The sequence below is a fragment of the Ursus americanus genome, chromosome 14, assembly GCF_024610735.1.
Source record: "Ursus americanus isolate L20-20 chromosome 14, mUrsAme1.1.p, whole genome shotgun sequence".
Classification (NCBI taxonomy): Eukaryota; Metazoa; Chordata; class Mammalia; order Carnivora; family Ursidae; genus Ursus; species Ursus americanus.
In genome coordinates, this window is record NC_142140.1 from 42,634,856 (window position 1) to 42,656,929 (window position 22,074).

Genomic DNA, 22,074 nt, shown 5'->3' on the forward strand with positions numbered 1-22,074 from the left:
GCCTAGACTATTTGTGCAAATAATATGATAAGGTGAATATGTGCTTTCCTTCTAGGAGTCTGGAATTTTGGTATGTGGTAAGCAGAGGGTGCCCATGTGACCAGCCCCAATAAAAATCTCTAATGGGCTTTCTTGGGCAGAATCATCACACACATATCGCTGTGTTTCCGCTGCTATGATAAATCTCAGCCGTGGGTACAACTACATGCTGAGTCCTGTGGGTCCTTCCAGCAAATCTCCAAATATGGGGGTGGTCTTGGGGGCTTTAATACAGAATCGGTATTATATACCTGCACCTAGCATGAGCTAATAGAGATCCTTACCCACCTCAAGAAAGCCTGCTGTCACCACCTAATTAGAAGCGAAGTTATAGACAGAAGATGGGACTGGGCGAGCAACCCAGTAAAGAGCCCTGAGCCCAAGAAAGGGGAGGCAACGGGTTGGGGGGAAGGAACACTTCCTGAAAGCCCGCTGGGAGCCAATCATTGTGGTGGTGCTCACTCTGTCTTCCTCACTTCCTTTCTTCATCATCGCAACAGTATCATTATCCCTATTTTTTAGAGAAAGAAATTCGGGCACACAGAGACTGAGTAACTAGCCTGAGGTCACACAGCTGGCCAGAGAGGGCTGGCTGGCTGCAGAAAGTGCGGAGTCCTGGCTCTTCCCAGCACCCACGCTGCCTGCCTCGCTGCCACTCCCTCCGTCACGCTGTTTGGCCGGCCCTCCTACTTTCTCTGCCAAGCAAGTCACAAAAAGTTTTCTGCAAAACTGGAGCAGGAAGTGAAATAGGGCACTTTAGACCAAATGACCCTAATTATCTATGTCTGATATTTTTCAAAGCATCGCAAAACCCACCATTTCATTTGACTCTCAGAACCACCATGTGCTGGGCTACCTGGCAATGCCCTCCTTTCTCCAACAGGGACAACGAGGCCCAGCAAGGACCGGGTGACTAGGACAAGGGCAGGACTCAAGCCAAAGCCTTCTTCCACATATCCCAGTGCCTGGCACCTAGGAGGAACGCAGGAAATACCTGCTGGCTGCGGGAATGACAACTGAATACAAAATAAAAGTGGGCTCAACAGGAAACCAAAGGTCTAGTCTCTGAATCTTTTTTTAAATCGTTTTTCTTTAGGGGTGCCTGGGTGGCTCAGTAGGCTAAGTGTCTGACTCTTGATTTCGGCTCAGGTCATGATCTCAGGATTGGGGGATGAAGCCCTGAGTCAGGCTCCACGCTCAGCGGGGAGTCTGCTTGAGGATTCTCTCTCCCTCTGCCCCTCCTGCCAGCTTGCACACGCACACACGTGCTCTCTCTCTAAAATAAATAAATATATCTTTTAAAAAATATAAATCATTTTTCTTTAAAAACATATGCATAGGAATGTCCGGGTGGCCTAAGCATCTGACTGTTGGTCTCAGCTCAGGTCTTGATCTCAGGGCCGCTGAGTTCAAGATCCACATTGAGCTCCATGCCCAGCATGGAGCCTACTTAAAAAAAAAAGCACGGTACTGACCAGTCAACGAAGAACTCCAAGTACCCTTCATTTGGTTTCTCCAGCTTCGGCGTCCCCATTTCTGCTTTCACTCCCACCAAGATGTCTGTGTGACCCTGTGGACACATGCAAGAAGGATCCTCACTCAGGGCAGGAAGTCAGATGCCCAACCACCAACCTCCTCTCCCAGACTATGCCCCTGGGGGACTCTTTTAGGAGCACTGCAAAGGAACTTGCAAAGTGGCTCTTTGAAAAGGTAAGGAGTCCTTCAGATCTAGGCAGATGCCCTCCCAGAGTCTGGCTTGGATCTTCGATTCCCTGGAAAAATATGTACTCCCAAAGCCCGGAGGGGCCTGCAGCTGGCTCCCTAGGACCTGCCCGTCCTCGCCCTGGGCACGGACTGTGGCCACAGTACTCACCAGCTTGACCCTGGCAGACCCACTGGTGTTAGACACCACGTCGGTTTCCACTTCGACACATCGGTAGTCCTCACAGCCACGGCCATCCACGCGGAGGTCTTCCTAAGGGCAACAACCACAACCCTAACACAACCACAACCCTAACACAACCACAACCAAACCACCAACAGACTTCTAAACTCATTCACGCCACTTCGCCCAGGAGAACTAGGCAGTACAGCATCCCTTTCTCTCTTAGCGAATCACCCAGAATTCTGTCCTCGTAGCTAGGAACAATATTACAATTTTACACGTGAGGGAATGGAGACTCAGAGAAGTAAAGCAATGTATCCAAGGTCCCATGGCTGGTGAGAGCAAAGCTGGGTTTCCACCCAAGCCCGACCGAGGGCAAAGTCCATACTACCACCTACTACCCCCAAACAGGCACACAAAACAGGCAAAATCTGAACGAGAGACAAAATAAGCTGCCTCTTCCCAAATCTGCAATTCCCAAATTGCGCCAGAAGTATGTGTTGTCAGAGCTACAGGGTACCACTGTCTCAGCTGTAGCCCCCCGAACTCAACAAAATCTACTCTGAGGATAGCCAAAGATACCCAACTCTTCTCTTCCAAACCAGGCATTCTCGAGAATAGGGGTAGCACACTTCTGCCTAGGGCCACCTGATTCTGTGAAACGTTTTACTGGAACACGGCCACGCCTGCTCCTGGAGGCAGCCTATGGTTGCTGTCACGCTACAACGGCAGAGCTGAGCGGTTGTGATGGAGATCTTCTAACCTGCGAGCCCCAAATCTTCACTCTCCAGCCCTCTACAGGAAAAGTTTGCCGACCCCTGCTGCAGAAGATGGATTTCAGAGTGGTCTACGTACTGCCTCCCCCTTATCCCCGTGTATTTACTTCTTCCGTTATTAACTTCTATCAGTATAACTCATGGATATCAGTTTTATGCTGTGGCTGTCATCCAATACTGTCATTACTTTGGCTGTTGCTCAAAGTCTTCCAGATTTGGCCACTAGGGGTTCCTCTGGGTTGGTTCCTGCATTCCTTCAACATGCCTGCAATCTTTTTTGAGCACATCTTTACTCCTAACAAGACAAGATGTTCCAGCCTCTGCTATTTCTCCCGGCCCCAGCCCTGGGATTGCCCTTTCTCCAAGGAGTCCTGGTTCCTTTCACTGAAGAATGGTGCTTTAAAAACCACGATCTGGCTGCTAAATAAGTTCATTGCTACTGAGGTACCATTGCTTCCAGAACTTCTCCAGATGGAGCTAGACAACATCTATGTATGCTAGCCCACACAGCTGTATTTATTTCTGAGTCTATCCACGTACCTATTAAAAGGCCATGTGTTCACACTGGTAGTTGGTTCTAACCTTCCTCCTTGTCTGATCTGTAACTTCTTTCTCAGAAAGTGAGAAACCTGGCTCTCATTATCCACAATGTATTTATGTATTTGTTAAATCTTGAGAAACAAATGTACTAATGAAGTATGGTATTTGTGTAGAGTTCTTTTTGTCTTTAGCCTTACAATGCCCACCCGGAAGCCTATTTCCCAGTTGTCTTCCCCATCCTTCAGTGTGGTTCTGCAAGTCCCCTGCACCCCTGTGAGGTTCATCTGTAACCATGTGTGCTCCAGTGTGGGTCCCTCACAACCCGGCTACTTTTAATGACTCATTTACTTTTTGGGTATGCGGACTATCACCATGACTCTAGGAGTCAAAGTTATCAGAAAAGGTGCGCTCGGGGAAAGGCCGCTCTCCCCTCAGCCCTATTGTCATGCCCCCTTCTTTCTAGCTCTTTCCCACCCATGCCAGGCAGTCTGTTTAATTGCTGGTTCATCGCTCCTGTATTTCCTTTGCACAAATGAGCTGGTACATGAATATTTTTTTATATCCCTTTCTTTCTTATACGAAGAGTAACATGCGATAGATACTTTTTTTTTTTTTTAAAGATTTATTTATTTATTTATTCAACAGAGATGGAGACAGCCAGCGAGAGAGGGAACACAAGCAGGGGGAGTGGGAGAGGAAGAAGCAGGCTCATAGCGGAAGAGCCTGATGTGGGGCTTGATCCCATAACGCCGAGATCATGCCCTGAGCCGAAGGCAGACGCTTAACCGCTGTGCCACCCAGGCGCCCCGATAGATACTCTTTTATACTTTGCTTCTGCTTTTTTTTTTTTTTTAACACTGTATCATACATATGCAGGCAATCGCTATACATCAGCTCATGGAGATTGTCCTCATTCTTTGTAAAGATTTTTTTTTTAAAGAGTTTATTTATTCATTTGACAGAGAGACAGCCAGGGAGAGAGGGAACACAAGCAGGGGGAGTGGGAGAGGAAGAAGCAGGCTCCCAGGAGCCTGACGTGGGGCTCCATCCCAGAACGCCAGGATCACGCCCTGAGCCGAAGGCAGACGCTTAACGACGGAGCCACCCAGGCGCCCCTGTAAAGATTTTTAAAAAGCATTCTTTCAGAAAAAGACTCATTAGCTTCATCAGATTCTCAAAGGGGTTAATGCTCCTCAAAATGTTTAAAAACGCTGTCCTAACGTACACAACTGTCACAAATTTACCTTTAAACTGTCTGGCTAGCTGCATATATGACTGACATTTGGATTTGGAGGCCTGAAATCCAGCAGAGCACTGCATTCACCCAGCTCCGACCTTCTGCCCTGTTTCCACTCCTTCCCGCTCCCACTCCCGTTAAGGCAGAGGAAATACACATCACAAGTCAGCTTGAAGTCCCTTTGCGGCTCGTCCACTCCCCAGGCCATCCCCTCCCTGGAGGCAGTCCCCATCTTGAGTCTGGGGAGACCTGTACTTGAAAAGCAACAGAATTTCAAGTCTAGGAAATGAAACTCCAGGGAGGAACTCCATAAAGTGAGGAGTGATCCTTCACTGGAGGATCCCAAAACTGCCTAACTGTCTCTTGACAACCCCACCAACGAACAGGAAGGGCTTCCTAGGTCAATCTCTGGTGCCCCATCCCCCAGGTGTGCCCAGTGAGGAAAGGGAAAACAGGGCCCAGAAACATCAGTTAGGAAGACTCCTGCCTGAGCTGCAGGTCAGGTACCAGCGTGAGCGATCACTAGGAGTATTAGTCATGGGCTCCAGGCCTGGTCCTGCCTTAACTAGCTGCTTGACCTAGGACAAGATGCTCGAGACTAGTTTCCTCCTTTGTTAAAAGATGGAAATTGAATTAGAAGGCCTCAAAGGTGCTTCTCTAATTCTACAGATCTATAAATTAAAACAGCCACAATTATTTGCAAAGACTAACAGTAGCTACTCTCTAATGTGCATTTACTATATTTGGGATAACATGCTAGGAACGCTACACGGCTGACACATTTAACTCTCACACCAACCCTATAGGATAAGCTTTTTTTCATTCCATTTTACAAATAAGGAAAGAGGTTTAAAGATGCTAAATATCTGGCCCCAGGTCACATGGCCAGTAAGGAGCACTTGAACTTCAAGCCAGAGTTTTTTTTGTTTTTTTTTTTTTTGTTTTTTTGACAGAGAGGGAACACAAGCAGAGGGAGAGGGAGAAGCAGGCTCCCTACTGAGCAGGGAGCCCAATGCGGGGCTCGATCCCAGGACCCTGGGAACGTGACCTGAGACGAAGGCAGCCACTTAACCAACTGAGTCACGGGTGCCCCTCAAGCCAGAGTTCTTTTTTTTTTTTTTTTAAGATTTTATTTATTTATTCGACAGAGATAGAGACAGCCAGAGAGAGAGGGAACACAAGCAGGGGGAGTGGGAGAGGAAGAAGCAGGCTCATAGTGGAGGAGCCTGATGTGGGGCTCGATCCCATAACGCCGGGATCACGCCCTGAGCCGAAGGCAGACGCCTAACCGCTGTGCCAGCCAGGCGCCCCTCAAGCCAGAGTTCTTAACCCACCATTTCACATGGTTCCCTGCATTCTAAAGGGTCTCTTCACTGGGCAACAGGGGACAGCACAGGCCTCCCTCGAAGGGTGAACTGCTGGCTCTACCAGTTGGTCCTAATGATGGAGAAAACAACTCTGAACGCAGGGAGGCCACAAGGTGATAGGGCTTCCAACAATGGCTTTAAAATACCACTTCTCTGGAAAGATCTAGTCACTACCCTTTGTACTGACAACCCCCGGTTCCAGGATGGGGCCGGGAGGGGGTCGGAAAACTGGGCCTCATCAGGTACTGCCTTTCTAGCCTTTAAATCACTCTCTGCTCCCTGGGGAAGGCTCGCTGGGAAAGTCTCAGGTGACAAGAGATAAACAAAAAGCTACAAATTTTCCTTTCCAAGAATGCACAGAGTATATATATATTTCCCATCGAAAAAAAGCACCCAAGAGAATAGGAGAAAAACAAACCAAAAAACAAAAAAACAAAAAAACAAATTAGTCCATGAATCACTGCACTCAGGACTTTTTTTTTTTAATCCAGCTTTCCTCATAAAAGGCTTAAAAATTACCCAAACCTGCCTGGTCTGGCTCAGAGCCAGACACCCTACCAAAATGTTTATTCACCAGTATAGTACACAGAAGCAAAGGAATTAATCCATGTGTGACCATTTAAACAGGGGCTGCCCTGCAATGAAAGCTCTATTCAGAAACCCAAAGGAGACGTCAACAAGCGCTGGACACCACCATGGAGTGGAGCCCTGTCCTTCTCGGCAGAGAGGGCTGGGACGGCGCCCGGGGACTCTCCAGTTGTTTCTCACCCAATCACAACACCTCTGCCGGTTGGGTGTGGTATGGTGGAGTCACCTCCAACCCATATATATATATTTTAAAGATGTATTTATTTATTTGAGAGCGAGAGAGAGAGAGAGAGAGAGAGAGAGAGAGAAAGAAAGAGCGTGCTAGGGAGAGGGGCAGAGGAAGAGGGAGAGAGAATCCTAAGTAGACTCCCCACTGAGCACGGAGCCCAATGGGGGGCTGCATCCCACGACCCTGAGATCACAACCTGAGCTGAAACCAAGAGTTGGACGCTCAACCAACAGGGCCACCCAGGCGCCCCCAACCTATATTGAAATCTCTCCTGTCACATACCAGCTTTGTGACCTTGCACAAATTAGCTCCTCAATAGCTTGGCGTCCGTCTCTTCGCCTGGAAAGCAGGAATCACCCAAACCTTACAGAATTATAGGAGAATCCAAAAGTCAGCCATCATTTAGGGGACCCTCAGCACAGTATAGCACACAGAAGTGCCCCCGGCACAGTTCCCTTCTCCTGCTTCTGGGGCAGGTATCAGCGCACCAAATCCTTGAAAACAACCCCAACTGGAGCTTGGGGATGAGGCAGGTCTCTGAAGCGCCTATTTCACTGCCTGTGGCAGAGTGGAGGGACAAGTGACCCCACCCACAGCCACTTTCCTCAGACCCAAGTAACCCAGTCCTATCACTCGCTAAAGCAAGCTGACAAGTCGGCTCTACTAGCCTAACACGCCTGGGAGAATTTAGACTGTCACCCTGGCAGTGAGCTTAACCCCCATTACCTTGCTCTGACCTGTCCAACACCTCGGACCTGCTTCAGAACGGAGACCAGAATGCTTCTTCTACTAGGATGCGACCCCACTTAAGAGAACGACCACACCAGATCCAGCTCTGCAGGCCGTGGCCCACGTCACAGCTGGCAAAACCAGATGTCGATCCTCGTTCACCTTCCAAGCGTACTGAGTAGTCCGCAGTCCCTCTGGAGGATGGGATTCCATTCACTTCACAAAGTGCCTCGGTGCAGGCTTTCTGTGCCGTGGGCCCACAAATGGGAAGGGCATGAGGCTCAAAAATCAAGAGTCCTGGGGGCTGGCTCCAGCTCCGCATGGCCGGGCTGAGCAGCTGAATAGTGACTGCTCAGTTTTACAGCTAAAGACCCCAGGCTCAGCAACGTTCCCCCTCTTTTGTGCTGTTCCGCCAACGATGCCCACAATGAAAGCTAGAGCCACGGAAAAGAAGCTAAAAATATCAGCTGAGCTACACCTCCATTCAACTGCCAGGAAAAATTCCATAAAATGGGCTAATCCATTGCTAGAGCCTAGTATGAACCTATGAAGGCGTCCAGGTCACGGACAGAGCACCAATAAGCAGACCTCTGGAAAGCCTACCGTGCCTCCCACTGCGCTAAGGCCACGTGACCGAGTCACTGATCACCTCCCAACAGCCAGAGCCAGTGGTAGGGGCTTGACCCCACATAGAATCCAGAGAGCAACCAGCATCTCTGGCATGAAACAGACTCTCTCCTTGGAATCTGATCTCTGACCTGGGAAATACTTGAGAAGAAGAAAGTTAAAGAGGAACTGACAGGTCAGGTACAGAGGGAGGCTGGAGAGGCCACACAGAAGAAAGGTGGGGTTGGGGGTGGTGACAGATTTTACCAAGATGCAGGGAAGCTGGACGGCAAGGGCTGTAGAGAAGAGATATACTTCAGGAGAGAGAAGTGGAGGGGCGCCTGGGTGGCTCAGTGGTTAAGCATCTGCCTTTGGTTCAGGTCATGATCCCAGGGTCCTGTTATCAAGCCCTGCACTGGGCTCCTTGCTTAGCAGGGAGCCTGCTTCTCCCTCTGCCTGCTGCTCCCCCTGCTTGTGCTCTCTCTGTCAAATAAATAAATAAAATCTTAAAAAAAAAAACAAAAACAAAAACAAAAAAAAGGAGAGAAAAGTGGAGGTGTCACCACAGATATAAAGACAAGCAGACAGTCACAAGGACCGCGTGATCCACGGTGGAGCCCATGAGATGCAGTGCCCTGGAGCTGCCTGGGGACCTTCTAGCCCTTGCCACAAATCCAATTTTTCCTGAGATGATTTAATAATCTCTAGCCCTCGGGGCGCCTGGGTGGCACAGCGGTTAAGCGTCTGCCTTCAGCTCAGGGCGTGATCCTGCCGTTGTGGGATCGAGCCCCACGTCAGGCTCCTCTGCTATGAGCCTGCTTCTTCCTCTCCCACTCCTCCTGCTTGTGTTCCCTCTCTCGCTGGCTGTCTCTATCTCTGTCGAATAAATGGATAAAATCTTTAAAAAATAATAATAATAATAATCTCTAGCCCTCAACAACTATAGGCTGAACCACTGGTGGAGTCACTGTGAAAAATGGGAATACAGTGTGCATGGTTCAGCATAAAGCCATACTTCTTTTTTTTTTTTTTTAAGATTTTATTTATTTATCTGACAGAGAGAGAGACAGCCAGAGAGAGAGGGAACACAAGCAGGGGGACTGGGAGAGGAAGCAGGCTCCAAGTGGAGGAGCCCGATACGGGGCTCGATCCCAGAACGCCGGGATCACGCCCTGAGCCGAAGGCAGACGCTTAACGACTGAGCCACCCAGGCGCCCCATAAAGCCATACTTCTGATGGAAAAAACAAATCTGAAAAGGATCCAACATCTCTTCAGGGTTGACCACATGCCAGGCACTCTGTATTTCCCCATCTCATCATTCCTCACAACCCCATTCTGCACCCCCAGATGGATATAGTCTCACTTTACCAGAGGGAGCTAGCTCAGAAACTCAGGTAAAATCACTCTCACTGTAAATGGCGCAGCTGGGAAAGGAGCCCTGCTCAGTCTGGCTCCCAGGTCCTCCTGCGAACACAGTGGAAACCACATGATCTCAGGCAGGCAGGAGCAGAGTCTCAGCTGCACCAGGCCAGTGGTCTGCCCGTAGGCTGATGTCTGCTGGCAGCATTAAAATCTCCTAACACTTTATGAAAATGTCCATTTCCAGGCCCCGGCCCCAAAGGTAAGGATTCAGAAGGTCCGGGTAAAGCCTGGGAATCTGCACTTTGCGGGTGAATAAAAAGTACTTCAAGGCTTCAGAATCACTGGGCTGAGATGGAGGTTAGCAGTGTCTCCTTATGAAGAAAACACACATCTAGCCAGTTATGCGATTCTGCAAATTCTAGAATCGGCCCCCCACCAATTCCTGAATATTGTAAATAGAAAAAAAAAAAACAAAACAGTTTGAGATACAAGTTGGTAAAACAAAAGCTGTACAAGGAAAGGCAAATAGGTTTCTAAAGGAACTTGTAACAAAAGTGGGATGGGGCACCTGGATGGCTCAGTCAGTTAAGCATCTGCCCTTCCGGCTCAGGTCATGATCTCAGGGTCCTGGGATTGAGCCCCGCATGGGGCTCCCTGCTCAGCGGAGAGCCTCCTTTTCCCTCTCCCGCTCTCCCTGCTTGTGCTCTCTCTCTGTCAAATAAATAAATAAAATTGTTTAAAAAAAAAAAAAAGGTGGGACAAATACTACTTGAAAAGATAATAATACAATATATAGCATGTACTATTTAAAATCTAGAAAAATGGTAGGGCACCTGGGTGGCTCAGTCATTAAGCATCTGCCTTCAGCTCTGGTCACCGAACTCCGCATTGGGCTCCCTGCTCGGCGGGAAGCCTGCTTCTCCCTCTCCCACTCCCCCAGCTTGTGTTCCCTCTCTCATTGTCTCTTTCTCTGTCAAATAAATAAAATCTTTAAAAAAAATAAAATAAATCAAATCAAATCAAATCTAGAAAAATGGTGCAGGGTTGGAGCAGTGTCCAGAACTTCTAGAACTTCCCCTCCTCCTTCCTGTTCACTCACATGCTTCTAGATGGAGAGAGAAAGAAAGAGAGGTTGAAATGGGGATTCTCTCTGGCCTTTGCTTTGGGATCCCTATTTAAGGACCGGAAGACAATGGCTCTCACTGCAGTAGGAAAGCAGCACGAAAGTCAAGTATGGGCTCTGCAATCACACAGATCTGGATTTCTGTGCCCGCTCCACCACGCACTTTCTGTGTGACCTTGGACCCTGTCTGAGCTCAGTTCTTCATCTGTAATGTAGAGATGATAATACTCACCTTCAAGCTGGTTTCAAAGATTCAGTGAAATAAAAATTGTAATATAATATCTATCTAACCAGAGTGGGACATTTCAGCCTTCAATAGGTGACAAGGAACCTAAAAGAAACCAATCCAATCATATACTAAAAATACGAATTGACCAACCTTTCCATTTATCCTGTCCCACTCCCTCAGATCCACTCTCTATCCTTCTCTGGCCTCCTTTGTGCACCAGGTTAACTCCTTCCAAACTGCATCACCTGGACTCCCTTTACTGGCTTGTGGTTGGGTTTGGCCAATGAAAGTTCCAAAAGATGAGACAATGCTCCCCGCCCCTCATCCCTACCACCCCTAACTGGGGCCACATTTCTGACAGTGCTTTCATCCTCCCAAGACTATGGTTTCTGTTGAGCAGCTCTTCCTCCACAGTTCTCGCTATCATTGGCATCTGGTAACACAACTGCCTCCCTTGGCCCCTTCAGCCTAGGGTAACAGCTACTCCCTGTGCTTGCTAGTCTTTGGGCTCCTCAGTATCTCTTGTCGGTTCCCTGAAACCCACTCACACCACTATAAATAGTCGCATCATACAAGTCTCCTGAATTATCTGAATGGGATTCCATATTCTGCCAGGACCTGGTATGATTCATCCTCCCTGCTCACAAACTGTTTTCTCTCAAGTGTGTCCCAGCCTCCCAGTGGACATCTTTGAGCGTAATGATTCTGTCCGTCCCTTCACCTGACCCACGCTGAAGCAAAGAGATTTTTCTCCCTGGAAACATGACATTGGAACTGAACTAGAAGGGATGCTTTCTTATATACAGAGGAACTGTAATCCCAGGAGCTGAGAGGTAACCACATTCTTCCTACCACATGGAGAAAGAGAAGGCCAGTCTGAAGAGAGGTAAGAATAAGCAGGGGCATAAAAAGCAGCAGAGATGAGCAAGGGAGAGCTTGAAAATGACCCTGAATTCCTGAAATAACATTTGTAACCTTCTAAAGCAAAATTTTTTTGCTTGAGCAAGTTTGTTGGTTACCATTACTAGCAACTGAGTCCTCAACACACATTGTTTGATTAATTTCAACTGCTTCTGGGACACCTGGGTGGCTCAGTTGATTAAGCATCTGCCTTTGGCTCGGGTCATGATCCCAGGGTCCTGGGATCGAGTCCCATGTCAGGCTCCTTGCTCAGCGGAGAGCCTGCTTCTCCCTCTGCCTGCCACTCCCCCTACTCGTGCGCTCACTCTCTCTTGCTCGCTCCCTCTGACAACTACATAAAATCTTTAAAAAATAATTTCCATTGCTTCTAACTACCACCAAACCAAGATGAAATACCCCTGAAATAATAAAGGAATCACAGGCTGAAAGAAAAGGGATGACAGAAGCTAAAACTGACCATACTGGACCAAAGGTGAAAAGTAAAACAAACAAAAAAACACAAGTAGGTCTACAATACAGCAAGAACAGGATTCTGGGTAGGTACTGTAAAAGGTGCACTGCCCGCACTCAAAGAACAACAAAACAAAAGTTGAGGTGATTTTAGAACTGAGTCAGTGGAGATCCCATGGGAAGCTTAATCACCTGCCTTCTGACCTTTATTCAGATCGTGTCAATTGTTTCCCTCCTCCATAAATAGAGCAAATTTGTGGCCGACATTAATAGTCCTTATGAAGAGATTTATTTAATGTCAGTTACTCTGCATGGCTCCATGATGCACAGAGCAGAGCACTTACCAACAACTGTGGCCCTAATATTAGATTCATGGTACTGGTAAGACAGAGGTTTAACTTTAAAAATGGAAAGAGTGTCCAACTGATCTCCCTTTTAAGACCTCCCTTAATCAATGTCATTGAGTACCTACCTACTAAGTGCTAGACACTGTCTAGGTTTTAAAGGTACCAAAAAACAGATTATTACTTTCCAAGGTCCATGAGGAAGGAGTGACTCAGCCTCTAACCCCCCTAGGATCAGGCTTCTAACCACCTCTACAACCTGATCTCCCACCACTACCCCCAGCCCACCCCTGTGGCTCCACACTTCCTCTACCTGAGAGCTTGCGGATTCAGCACTTCTTCCTCCTGGAAGACTCAAGCCTACTTAATTCTTAAGCATGCTGAGAGCTCATTTCAAATACTATTTCCTTAGGGAAGCCTCCCCTGACCTCCTGGACTAGATCAGGTCCCTGATTTTTTTTCTTCACAGCTGATCAGTACAATTTCACATACAAACACATAGAGTTGTAATTTCTGTCTCTTCCTTCTAGCATGGGAGCTCTATAAGGGCAGGCTCCTTCCTATCCCTTGAGTCTGGCTTAGTTCTAGGTTGGATGAATGAATACGGAGTCCTGAAACCACACAGGAGGGACACTTGACATGGATTTAAGGGAGCAATTCCACGTCCTTAGGGAAGCCTTCAGAGCATCACAGCCCCCAATACTGTATAGCTCCTTTGACCTCCACTAAGTATACCACTCTTTTAGTATATATGTTATATCCCATTGCCTTTACTTTATTCGTCTTTGAAATAATAAAGGAATCAACGGCTAACGGAAAGGGGATGCCAGAAGCTTAATTTGACCACACTGGACTGAATGTGAACAGTAAAACACAAAATGATTAGGTCTCTACCAGCAAGAACAGGATTGTTTAGGCTTTACCAAGATGTCTGGGGATGTCTCTAACCTGGGTAGGTTACAAACAAGAAGGACACACTTGGCTTTCCTTGATAGCTCATTACACCCAACATTCTCCAACTCTCGCTCTGCAGTGGTCAAGACTAGGGACTGAAGACTGAACACAGAAGATCTGAATATAGTTCCTGCTGCCTCTAAGGATCTTAGTTCTCCACTGTAGAACTAAGTGCCACTGGCTGTAGAGCCGCTTTTTAAACATTCTTCCCCCTTTATTTGTAAAGAAATTTATATTTTCAAAGCGCTTTCACCTCAGAGCCTTCTCTCCCTGTGCTTCCCAACCACGCGGCAAGAAACAGCAGGGCAGAACCCTACCGCCAACCCCCGTTTCCTAGCAGAGAAAAGTGAGGCTCAGCCCAAGTGATGCGACTCGCGAAGGCTGAAGAGACGGCCCTGGGGGCTGTGCTCCATCGCTAAGAAAGGGCCTCAGGGACTGCCTTCCCACCAAGGTTTGGAGCCTTGTAGACGCGGAAGGCTTCAAGCACGCATAAAGTCCTAAGTGGACCCTGGCCGTGGGGTCCTAAACACACCCGCGTTGCCGGCTTCGGGCTGCAAACGCCGGCCGCAGTGCTGTCTAAACACCAGGTAAACCCAACCCGCCGCCTGGCCGCCTCCTCCCAAGCGAACCGAGGGCGCGCCACCACCCGCAGCGCCAGGGGGACCCGGTGGCTGACGCCGCGGCGTAGCTACCTGAACGCCGTGCACGATGTACACCTTCTCCGCTTCGCTCAGCGCCACGGACGCCATGCTGCCGAGCCGCCCCGCTCGTCTCACGTCATCTGCCCGCGTCGCCTCCGCGCCGGCCGCACCTCCCCCCCACGCGCTCGTGCGTCATCGGCCTGCGCGGTTGCCGCTCCTGCAGCCACCGCTGCTGCCGCCACCGCCGGCAGCTCGATGGGCTTCTCCTGCGCGCCGCCCCGTGTCTGGACGAGTCCAGGAAGCCGCGGCGCCTCGTGCCGGGGAGCTATCGCTGCAGCCCGAGGCCGGGTCCCGGGTCGGGGGCTGCAGGGGGAGGCGACGGCGGCGGCGGCGGGAGCCCCACCGGGGGCCTGGGACTGGGGAACTGCCTCCGGCTTCACGGTCAGTTGGGAGGGGGAACTAGGGTTGAGTGAAAAGGCTGGGGTGAGGCCAGAGGCGCGGGCCGGGGCCGGAGCTTAGGACTTGCAGTGGGAGAGGCGCACGTCGCAGTTTGGTCAGAGCTGGAGTTGAAGTAGCAGAGCGTGTGTGTGTGTGTGTGTGTGTGTGTGTGTGTGAGAGAGAGAGAGAGAGAGAGAGAGAGAGAGAGACTGACCTGAGAAAGAGAGAGAGAGACCTGAGAAAGAGAGAGACCTGAAAGAGAGACCGACCCCGAGCGAGGGGAGACGGACGTCATGATTGGCCGGAGGAGCTGTCTCCTTGCTCTCCTCCCCTCTTCCCCCCCACCCCGCCCCCCGCCCTCCGTCCCGCATTTCCCTAGTCCCTAGGACGGTTGAAAAGAAGAGGCGGTGAAGCCCTCTTTACTTCGTTTTCTGTGGGAAGGGTCCGGGCTAGGAGTGAGTGCCCACTAGTCCCGAGGCGTCCTCACTCCACCCCAAGGATTCCACCCCTGCCCCCTCTCCCTGGGGCTGACCAGACGCTGACCCAGAACCTTGCAGGATCCCCCTTGCTCCAGGTGGTCGCTGGAGCATTGTCCCAAAGAGAGGAGGGGGCAGAGTCTTGGTAACTGGCGCTGGCGAGGGGCACAGTGCCCAGGCGTCCCCAGTGCTCCCAGCGATGGCTGGAAGCCTCAGCTTGATGGTGTGGTCGGTGGGAGTTGTAGACAGCTGCCGGGGCGGGGGGGGGGGGGGGCAGCCCTGGCGGTCGCCAAGTGGGAGTATGGGCCTTGGATATCCAGAAGGATACCTGCAAGGTGAATATAGGGTCACTGAAGGAGCCCATTAAGGCGAGGCAAGATAGGGTATGGTACAGATTTTAAAGAGGTCATGTGAATAAATGGGGAAAAGTTAACCCAAAGTGATTGAAGCAGGGGGATCTGATGACTTTTCCAAATGTCCATTTAAGGAGCCTCTGTGTTCTCAAAAGTGAAAATACAGTAACCCCTGACAGCTTGATCATCTAAAGAATGTATTTCTTAGCTTCGATACTGTCTCATAGGTAACTATTGAGAGCTTACTGTGGATGGGCTTTGTGCCAACTTTGGAAAAGTAAAACAAATAAAACACAACTTCTGCCCAGAGAAGTTCCCCAGGCAGAGGGAAAGGCTCTAGGGTCAACATAACCACAGAACATGGTTAAGAACTGCGATGGTGGCACCCATGAACACAGTGGGATTAGGGAGGTGGGTCAGAGGAGGGTACAGGGAAAAAGTACCTGCCCATATTCTTAAGCTGTAAACTGCTGAGTTCCAAAATAAATGATCACTTCTTAGTGGACTGGACATCAGTGGCTTCTTATGCCTCCATAGTTCTCTTATAGGTACACCTAAGAGAAGACATCCTACAGGGTTGGACTTTGCCCTCCAGGGAAACTGGGAGAGGTGAAGCCGGAAGGCTTTTCTTCTGAATGAAAGCACAAGTACCCCACCTGTTGTGGCACATAGGAATCTTTGTGTGGTTGGACACCTGGTTTCTATGTGAGGAGCTTTGTGATGAGATAACAAGGGACTGCTGTTGTTAGAAATGATATTTTGTTCTAGAGATTGCTCAGAAAGTAGAGACCCTGAACATGGAATTTTCGTAGCTAGGTTATCTAAGAGGATTGAGGATTTAAAAAGTGGCAGCAAATGGACAGATCAGAAAAGACAGAGAGTCTGAGTTGGATACCATGGAATCATCTTTATATGAAGATCTTTTAATAAGTCTTTGAAAATATAGAACATGTATTTGAACCATTCCCCTGACAATCGACTAAAGGTTCCTTGCTGGAGAAGTGTTGACAGTATTTACTAAATAATATTATGAATGATGTCTGACATGTTAGGCTAAGTAGTTCTGAGAGGTGTAAACTGTGGAATATTTATTTTAAATTCTCTACTAAAACAATGACACCTTTACTAACCGTTATATTTCAATGCTGCCAGAACATTTTTCTATCATGTTTGTTGTGACAATGCATTACACGTTTTAAAAACTCATAAATTCAGAGTTCTTTTTTGGTTTATTGAAGCAAGTCAAAGAATGCATGTTAGCCAGAAAATCAAGAAGGTAAGAATAACACCTTAGTCTGTAAAGCCAGCATGTTTTTCCATCATTGTCAGATTCTTTTGGGGGGGGAGAGGGGCATATTGTTTTGTAGGTCTGTCCATTCTGAATCTCTGTACTCTGTTAATTTTATTTAACATTAACTTACATGGTACTCATTAGGCACCAAGCACTGTTCTGAAGCACTTCACAATGATTAACTGATTTGGTCCTCACGTGAGCCCTATGAGGCAAGTATTATTATCCTTATTTTATAGACTGGGAAACTGAGGTGCAGAGAGGTTGATTGTCTTGATCAAGGTCACGGGTCACATGACTAGAAAGTGCCAGAGCTGGGATTTGAGACCAGGCAATCCAACTCCCATACTTGCACGCCTAGCCACCCCCTTATGCAGTCTCCCCCCAAGACTGTGCTTCATTTGCCAGAGTATTTGGTGAAGGAGGCCTGTGTTTGTTACGGAATTGTTAACTGCCCTGTAGGCTGTAGTTAGTTTTTACTCCAAAAGCAGGGAATCTATTCAAGCATAAATTCACATCCCTTGAATCCTTATTCTAAAGGAATGTCCAACGTGGTGCTGACGGGACACTCCTAAGGCTGTTTCAGCCAACCCTTTTAGATAAGGGAAAAGGTTACATACAGGCCAAGTGGAGCTTAACTCAGAGTAGCTGAGAAGAGCCCTCAACAAAAGAGAAGCCTGATGGATCTGGATGATGGAGCGAGGCGTGGAGACCCAGATGCCAACCATGTGCCTTACTCCCAGAATAGACATCTAGAAGCTCTTCAAACAGGAAGTGTTTGTTTGCATGCCTGTGCGTGTCTAGTGTTCTTGTGGACTCAAAGAGATGGGAGGCTGAAAACACACCTGCCTAAAAGGAGCGGAGGGTTTACCGTAGCTGGAGAGCCCAGGCACTCGAACTGGCGCACAAACAAGACAGTGAAATAACGTGCCCAATTGAGCCAGTGTGGTAATTAGACGTGAGGCCAACCTATAATAAGGCGCTAATTGTGCAGACCAGGCATCAAGGGCGAGAGGTAAAGAGCTGCTGCTAGCCACTAGCAGGCAACAATGACATTACAGAGGTGGAGTAAATCTGTCCCACCTAACCGTGGTTAATTAAAGCAATAAAAGCCAGTTACGGAAGAGCTTGGGGCGATGCTGAGTCCATGGTGCTGAAGTTGCAGAGTGCTCTTAAAAGCCCAGCAGGGGAACATCTTCTTCCCAGTCTCAAAGAGAGGTAGCCAAGTGTGAGGCCTTTACCTTTTTCACAATTAGCCGGGCATCGCAGAAAAGCAAAAGCCAGTGACTCTTTTCCCTATAGATCTGTTTCCTTTAAACACTTTGATTTGTCCTGCCTGTGCCTTGGCTTGTCGGTGGCTGTCTTGCTTTTCCAGAAATTACAACCGTAATTACAGTGGTAGAAAAATTGATAGGACTACATGGGTAAAGCTTATTCTCATTTAGAGAAACGGCCTTCACGTGTGCTTCATTTTGAGAGGGTAGCAGGGTGCTTCTTACGCCTTTCATTAGGGCATGTGTGAAAAAGGGGGAGGGTCACATATTCTAATGAGCAAATCTGGAAATACTTAAACACACATACACATGCTAATAGCCCCAGAATCCAAAAAGAAATGGAGGAGTGAAGTCTGGATATTGACCTGCTGGAGGGTGGGGAGAGAAGTAAATTCCATGTTGCCTCTAGTTTCTTCCTGTTTTTGCACGTTTTTAATCACTTGCTTTCCTCTTTGGAAGCAGATTTCCAGAGACAAATGGCCAGGTTATTCCTGGCTTTCAAATGTAAAGGTAAGAAGGCCCCAGTTCCCTCTCTCGCCTAATTCAGTTATCCATCCAAGAAATGGCAGGAAATACCAGGAAAACTCCATCTTTTCATGGTCTCCTCCAAACTGTAACCTTCCTGGTATGTAGAAATTTGGCAGTTGAACTCTGGATTTTTCTGGGCTACCTGAGACATGAATTTCTCCTGGTCAGGGTCTGTGGGGACAGAATCCCTTTGTGGGGGGGGATTACATATCTCACCTTAGAAAAATAAGCCTAGTGGGACAGTTGCAATGCTGGCCACAATTCTATTGCAGTAACTTGACTTGGCAATGGACAAAGCGTACGTTTCTAAACCGAGAAATAGCAGAAAATCTAGAAGGGCAAGATGATTAGGAAGATAATGATCTATCAGTGCAAAGACTACTGGGTATCTATTCTGGTGATCTGGGCTTTGCCACAGATCATTTTTTGTGATTTTGAGCAAGTCTATTAGCTGTTCTGAGCTTCATTTTACCCTCAGATGTGTATCTTACCGGATGGTAAAGCTCAGAACTGATCCTGGATATACATATACTTAAACAATGAAAAATGGTCCTACTCCACTTTAAAGGTTTCTCTCTCTTACCACTTTATAATATTTGATACATTTAGGTAGTGCTTTTTCCACTCCGAAAAAAAAATTAAGTGAATTTACAAAAGGAAATGGTAATTGATTGAAAAACTGAGCATGCTTAGGAAAATGGCTGACAGTTATTGGTGGATTTCTTTTTGTATATGAACAAAGAACAGGGACAGGAAGTTAAGGGATGCTTTTGGTAAACGCATAAAATCCAAGAAATTAACAAAGAAATTATTGAATTTGTTCATGGGAACAGAGGAGTCAGAATCTCAACCCTGCAAGGGATCTTAGCATGCAGCTCAGTCTTCCCTCGTTTTATAGATGAGGCCACTGAGGCCCAGGGAGGCCGACTGTCTGGCCAGAAATAAGGAGGTAGTGGCCACAGGAGGGGGAGTAGAATTGTGGCCTCCCGACTCCAAGCCCAGTCTGTATTCACTTAGCACTAGCCTCCCTTCTGTCCCCAAAGCCCTCAAATAGATGTCAGAGAGTCTGTTGCCTGGGAGGCAGGGGCTGAGGACGTGGACAGCCCTGTTCCTTGGTCCCAAGCTCTTCCCAAGGCTCCGCTCTGGTGTGGTACCTACAGGTTCCTGGGGTGAGTGGCATCAGCAGGGATCTAAAGCTAAACGGCTTCCCTTCTTGCTCTTGGTGCTTTTGCCGTAACTGGTTCTCTTGCTCTCCCCTCGCTCTTCTCTCAGATCCCTCCAAGGACCTTCTGCTTTTAGTCCCTAAAAAAGCCAAGCGCTTGCCTGGGTGATGTCACAGTGGCTGCATGTCTGCACATGGCACAATGTGGGGGCAGGTGCCATTTTCAGCACCCTCAGATGGGACCCTTTGCTGGCTGGTCTCTGCCTAGCATGGGTGGGCTCTGTCTCCGAAGAAACAGCGTGCTGGAACTTGGCCCCCCAAGAAGCATTCTCCAACAGAAGCAGATTTTAGGGACTCAGCCCTAGGGTGACTGTCCCCTCTGAAGCTTCACATCCCCCCTGCTTCCTAGGTTAAGGCAGGATCAGTCCTTCCAAATGTTGGCTGGTGTTCAACCAGGGCCCCACCTTAGAAGACAGAATGCTTAAGTTCAGGCCTGTGGCCTGTGAACGCTGCCGCGCGTGGCCCGTCCACTAGCGCCATCTCCGCATAACCACAAGTGGGCAAGAGAGCCAAATGGTAAGTAACCCAAGGTCATGGCGGAGGCACCGACGCACCTTTCCCTTTTGTTTTCTGGTTACGGGGCAAAATTAATGGTTGCAGTGAGGAGTAAAAAGCAGGCTCTGGAACGAAAGCAGGCTGGGGAGTGTACCCTGTCTCCACGGCTGCTTCGAACTATGAACTTAGGCAGATCTCTCCGTGCCTCAGTTGCCTCTTCTCAAAAAGGGGATAGGAAAGCCAGGGTTTATATCTACAAAATAGAGCAGATGTGATGATCAAAGAGGAGGAGATGTGTCTAGTGCACAGCGCAGTGCCTGGCAGGTAGTAGACACCCAGGAAGAATGGGGGCCCCACTCGTACATTCAGCATACCCCCACTGTGCCAGGAGCCTACCCTGCCAGAGGCCGGTGCACCTGATGAGGAAGGGTTCACATACTGTGAGAGTAACACATTCATTGAAGAGCCGTATTGAAGGTAGCTGGGTTGGTGATACATTGTTACCCTTGGAAAGATACTGTTGCTGGGTTGCAGACTTCTGGAAGGAGAGGAGTTCATGTAGGGAGATGGCTGCACAGGCCAGTGGCAGATACCGTCCGCTACACTGAGGAGGGAAGTGAGTCCCCTCTCTAAAGATTTTGTGGAACTTCGGCTCACTCCTTGAGCTTCATTCCTGTACTCATCTAGAGAACAGGCTGGACTGGAGTTCGCAGTCTCTTTCTGGAAGGCCGAGTGTTTGAGGGCCAGCGTGTGTAAGGTAGTCTGGGGGGGTGTCGTGATCCGTGGAAGAGGCAGCTGCCAGAAGTCAGTCAAATGGCTCAGAGAAGAAAGAAAAAAAATTTTTTTTTCTTCAAAGAACAGGTACAATCAGTTTCCAGGAGCTAGAGGAAGGGATGTCTGTTTAGAGTCCAATGCTTGGGTTTTTCAAAAGAATTCACACATCTTAGAGGTGTAGTCCTTCCCAGTCACTTTAGAGATGAAGCCGGCAAAGCGAAGTTGAAGTGACTTTTCCTCAGGTCCACCATCTGTGTGAGGGAGTAGGAAGCAGAACTCGTGTTTCCGGCTTGGTCATGCCTCCCCTCCCGCTCTGGGGAAAAAAAGAAAGTCATGTGCTATGCTCAGGCTGTGGTCTATGGTGGCAAGCAGAGCTGGTTTTGAGTCCTGGCCTTACCACTCCCTTGTTCTGTATGACCTTGGGAGTGTTCCCCCAAGGCTTCTGCACCGCACTGGGTTGAGGTGTAAGAAGGTCGAGGTGCTGGGTTGTTGTAAGAATTACAATGAGCTGCTTTACCTAAGTTCTCAATCGTCGTAGGCATCTGGTTCACGTTGGTGCCCATCTCCATTCCTGGAGACAGCACGGCATGTTTTGTCTAAAACTTTCAGACAAAGTCTCAAATGGACTTTCCTCAGACCTAAGATGGTCTTTTAGGTTTCCTGCAGCTCTAAAATTCTGACCCAAATAGTGATTGATTTTTTTTTTTAACCAGTTCATCTTACGCATGGGCTTGTTTTAAGTCTCATTAATTTTCCTCATTGTTACAACATATCGTGAAGTACACCTATAAAAGGGGGAAGTAGAGTGTGTTACCCAAACGAGTGTTGTTTCTACTGATCCCCAGTGTGTGTGACCTATATTATGGCATTCTCTGTGCGGGAGTGATGTAAGAGAGAAGTGAAGTTTCGAAGCCCACAGCCAAGAAAGAATTCTTGAGACATCTTTGGTGCAAAAGGGGGGTTTTAATAAAGCACTGGGCAGACCCGTGGGCAGAAAGAGCTGCCCCGGGGTCATGAGGAGTGGCCCATCAGATACCTTCAAGTTGGGGGGGCGGTGGTCAGGGATAGTGTAAGCCTCTGTTTTGGAAACACGGTTTGCAGGATCCTGAGGGGGCTAGCTCTTGTTAGGAAAGGTCATTTATTACTGTTTAGTAGAAACTCAGTCATGAGACCCTTCAGATGTATATCGGTGGGTCGTACGC

General features: G+C 48.5%; 2 protein-coding genes across 10 annotated transcripts in view; one reads left to right on the top strand and one right to left on the bottom strand.

The window, feature by feature from the left end:
• EXOSC7 (exosome component 7) overlaps positions 1-14,175 on the bottom strand; it is a 45,634-nt gene extending 31,459 nt beyond the window's left edge. For all 4 annotated transcript variants that reach the window (XM_087867116.1, XM_087867118.1, XM_045778670.2 and 1 more), the window contains exons 1-3: positions 14,073-14,175; positions 1,913-2,014; positions 1,515-1,609 (exon numbers count right to left, since the gene is read on the bottom strand). In XM_087867116.1, coding sequence (XP_087723242.1) covers positions 1,515-1,609; positions 1,913-2,014; positions 14,073-14,129 — 254 coding nt within the window. In that variant the 5' untranslated portion in view covers positions 14,130-14,175. The remainder of the gene's footprint in view (positions 1-1,514; positions 1,610-1,912; positions 2,015-14,072) is intronic.
• Positions 14,176-14,212: 37 nt separating this feature from the next.
• The window catches only part of ZDHHC3 (zDHHC palmitoyltransferase 3), a 54,914-nt gene continuing 47,052 nt past the window's right edge, over positions 14,213-22,074 (top strand). For 2 of the 6 annotated variants that reach the window (XM_045778666.2, XM_087867114.1), the window contains exon 1: positions 14,218-14,462. The gene's annotated coding sequence lies outside the window, so the exon portion shown is untranslated. Of the gene's footprint in view, positions 14,463-15,213; positions 20,120-22,074 lie in introns of those variants that run through there. The other 4 variants (XM_045778668.2, XM_087867112.1, XM_045778667.2 and 1 more) reach the window with 4 other exon arrangements.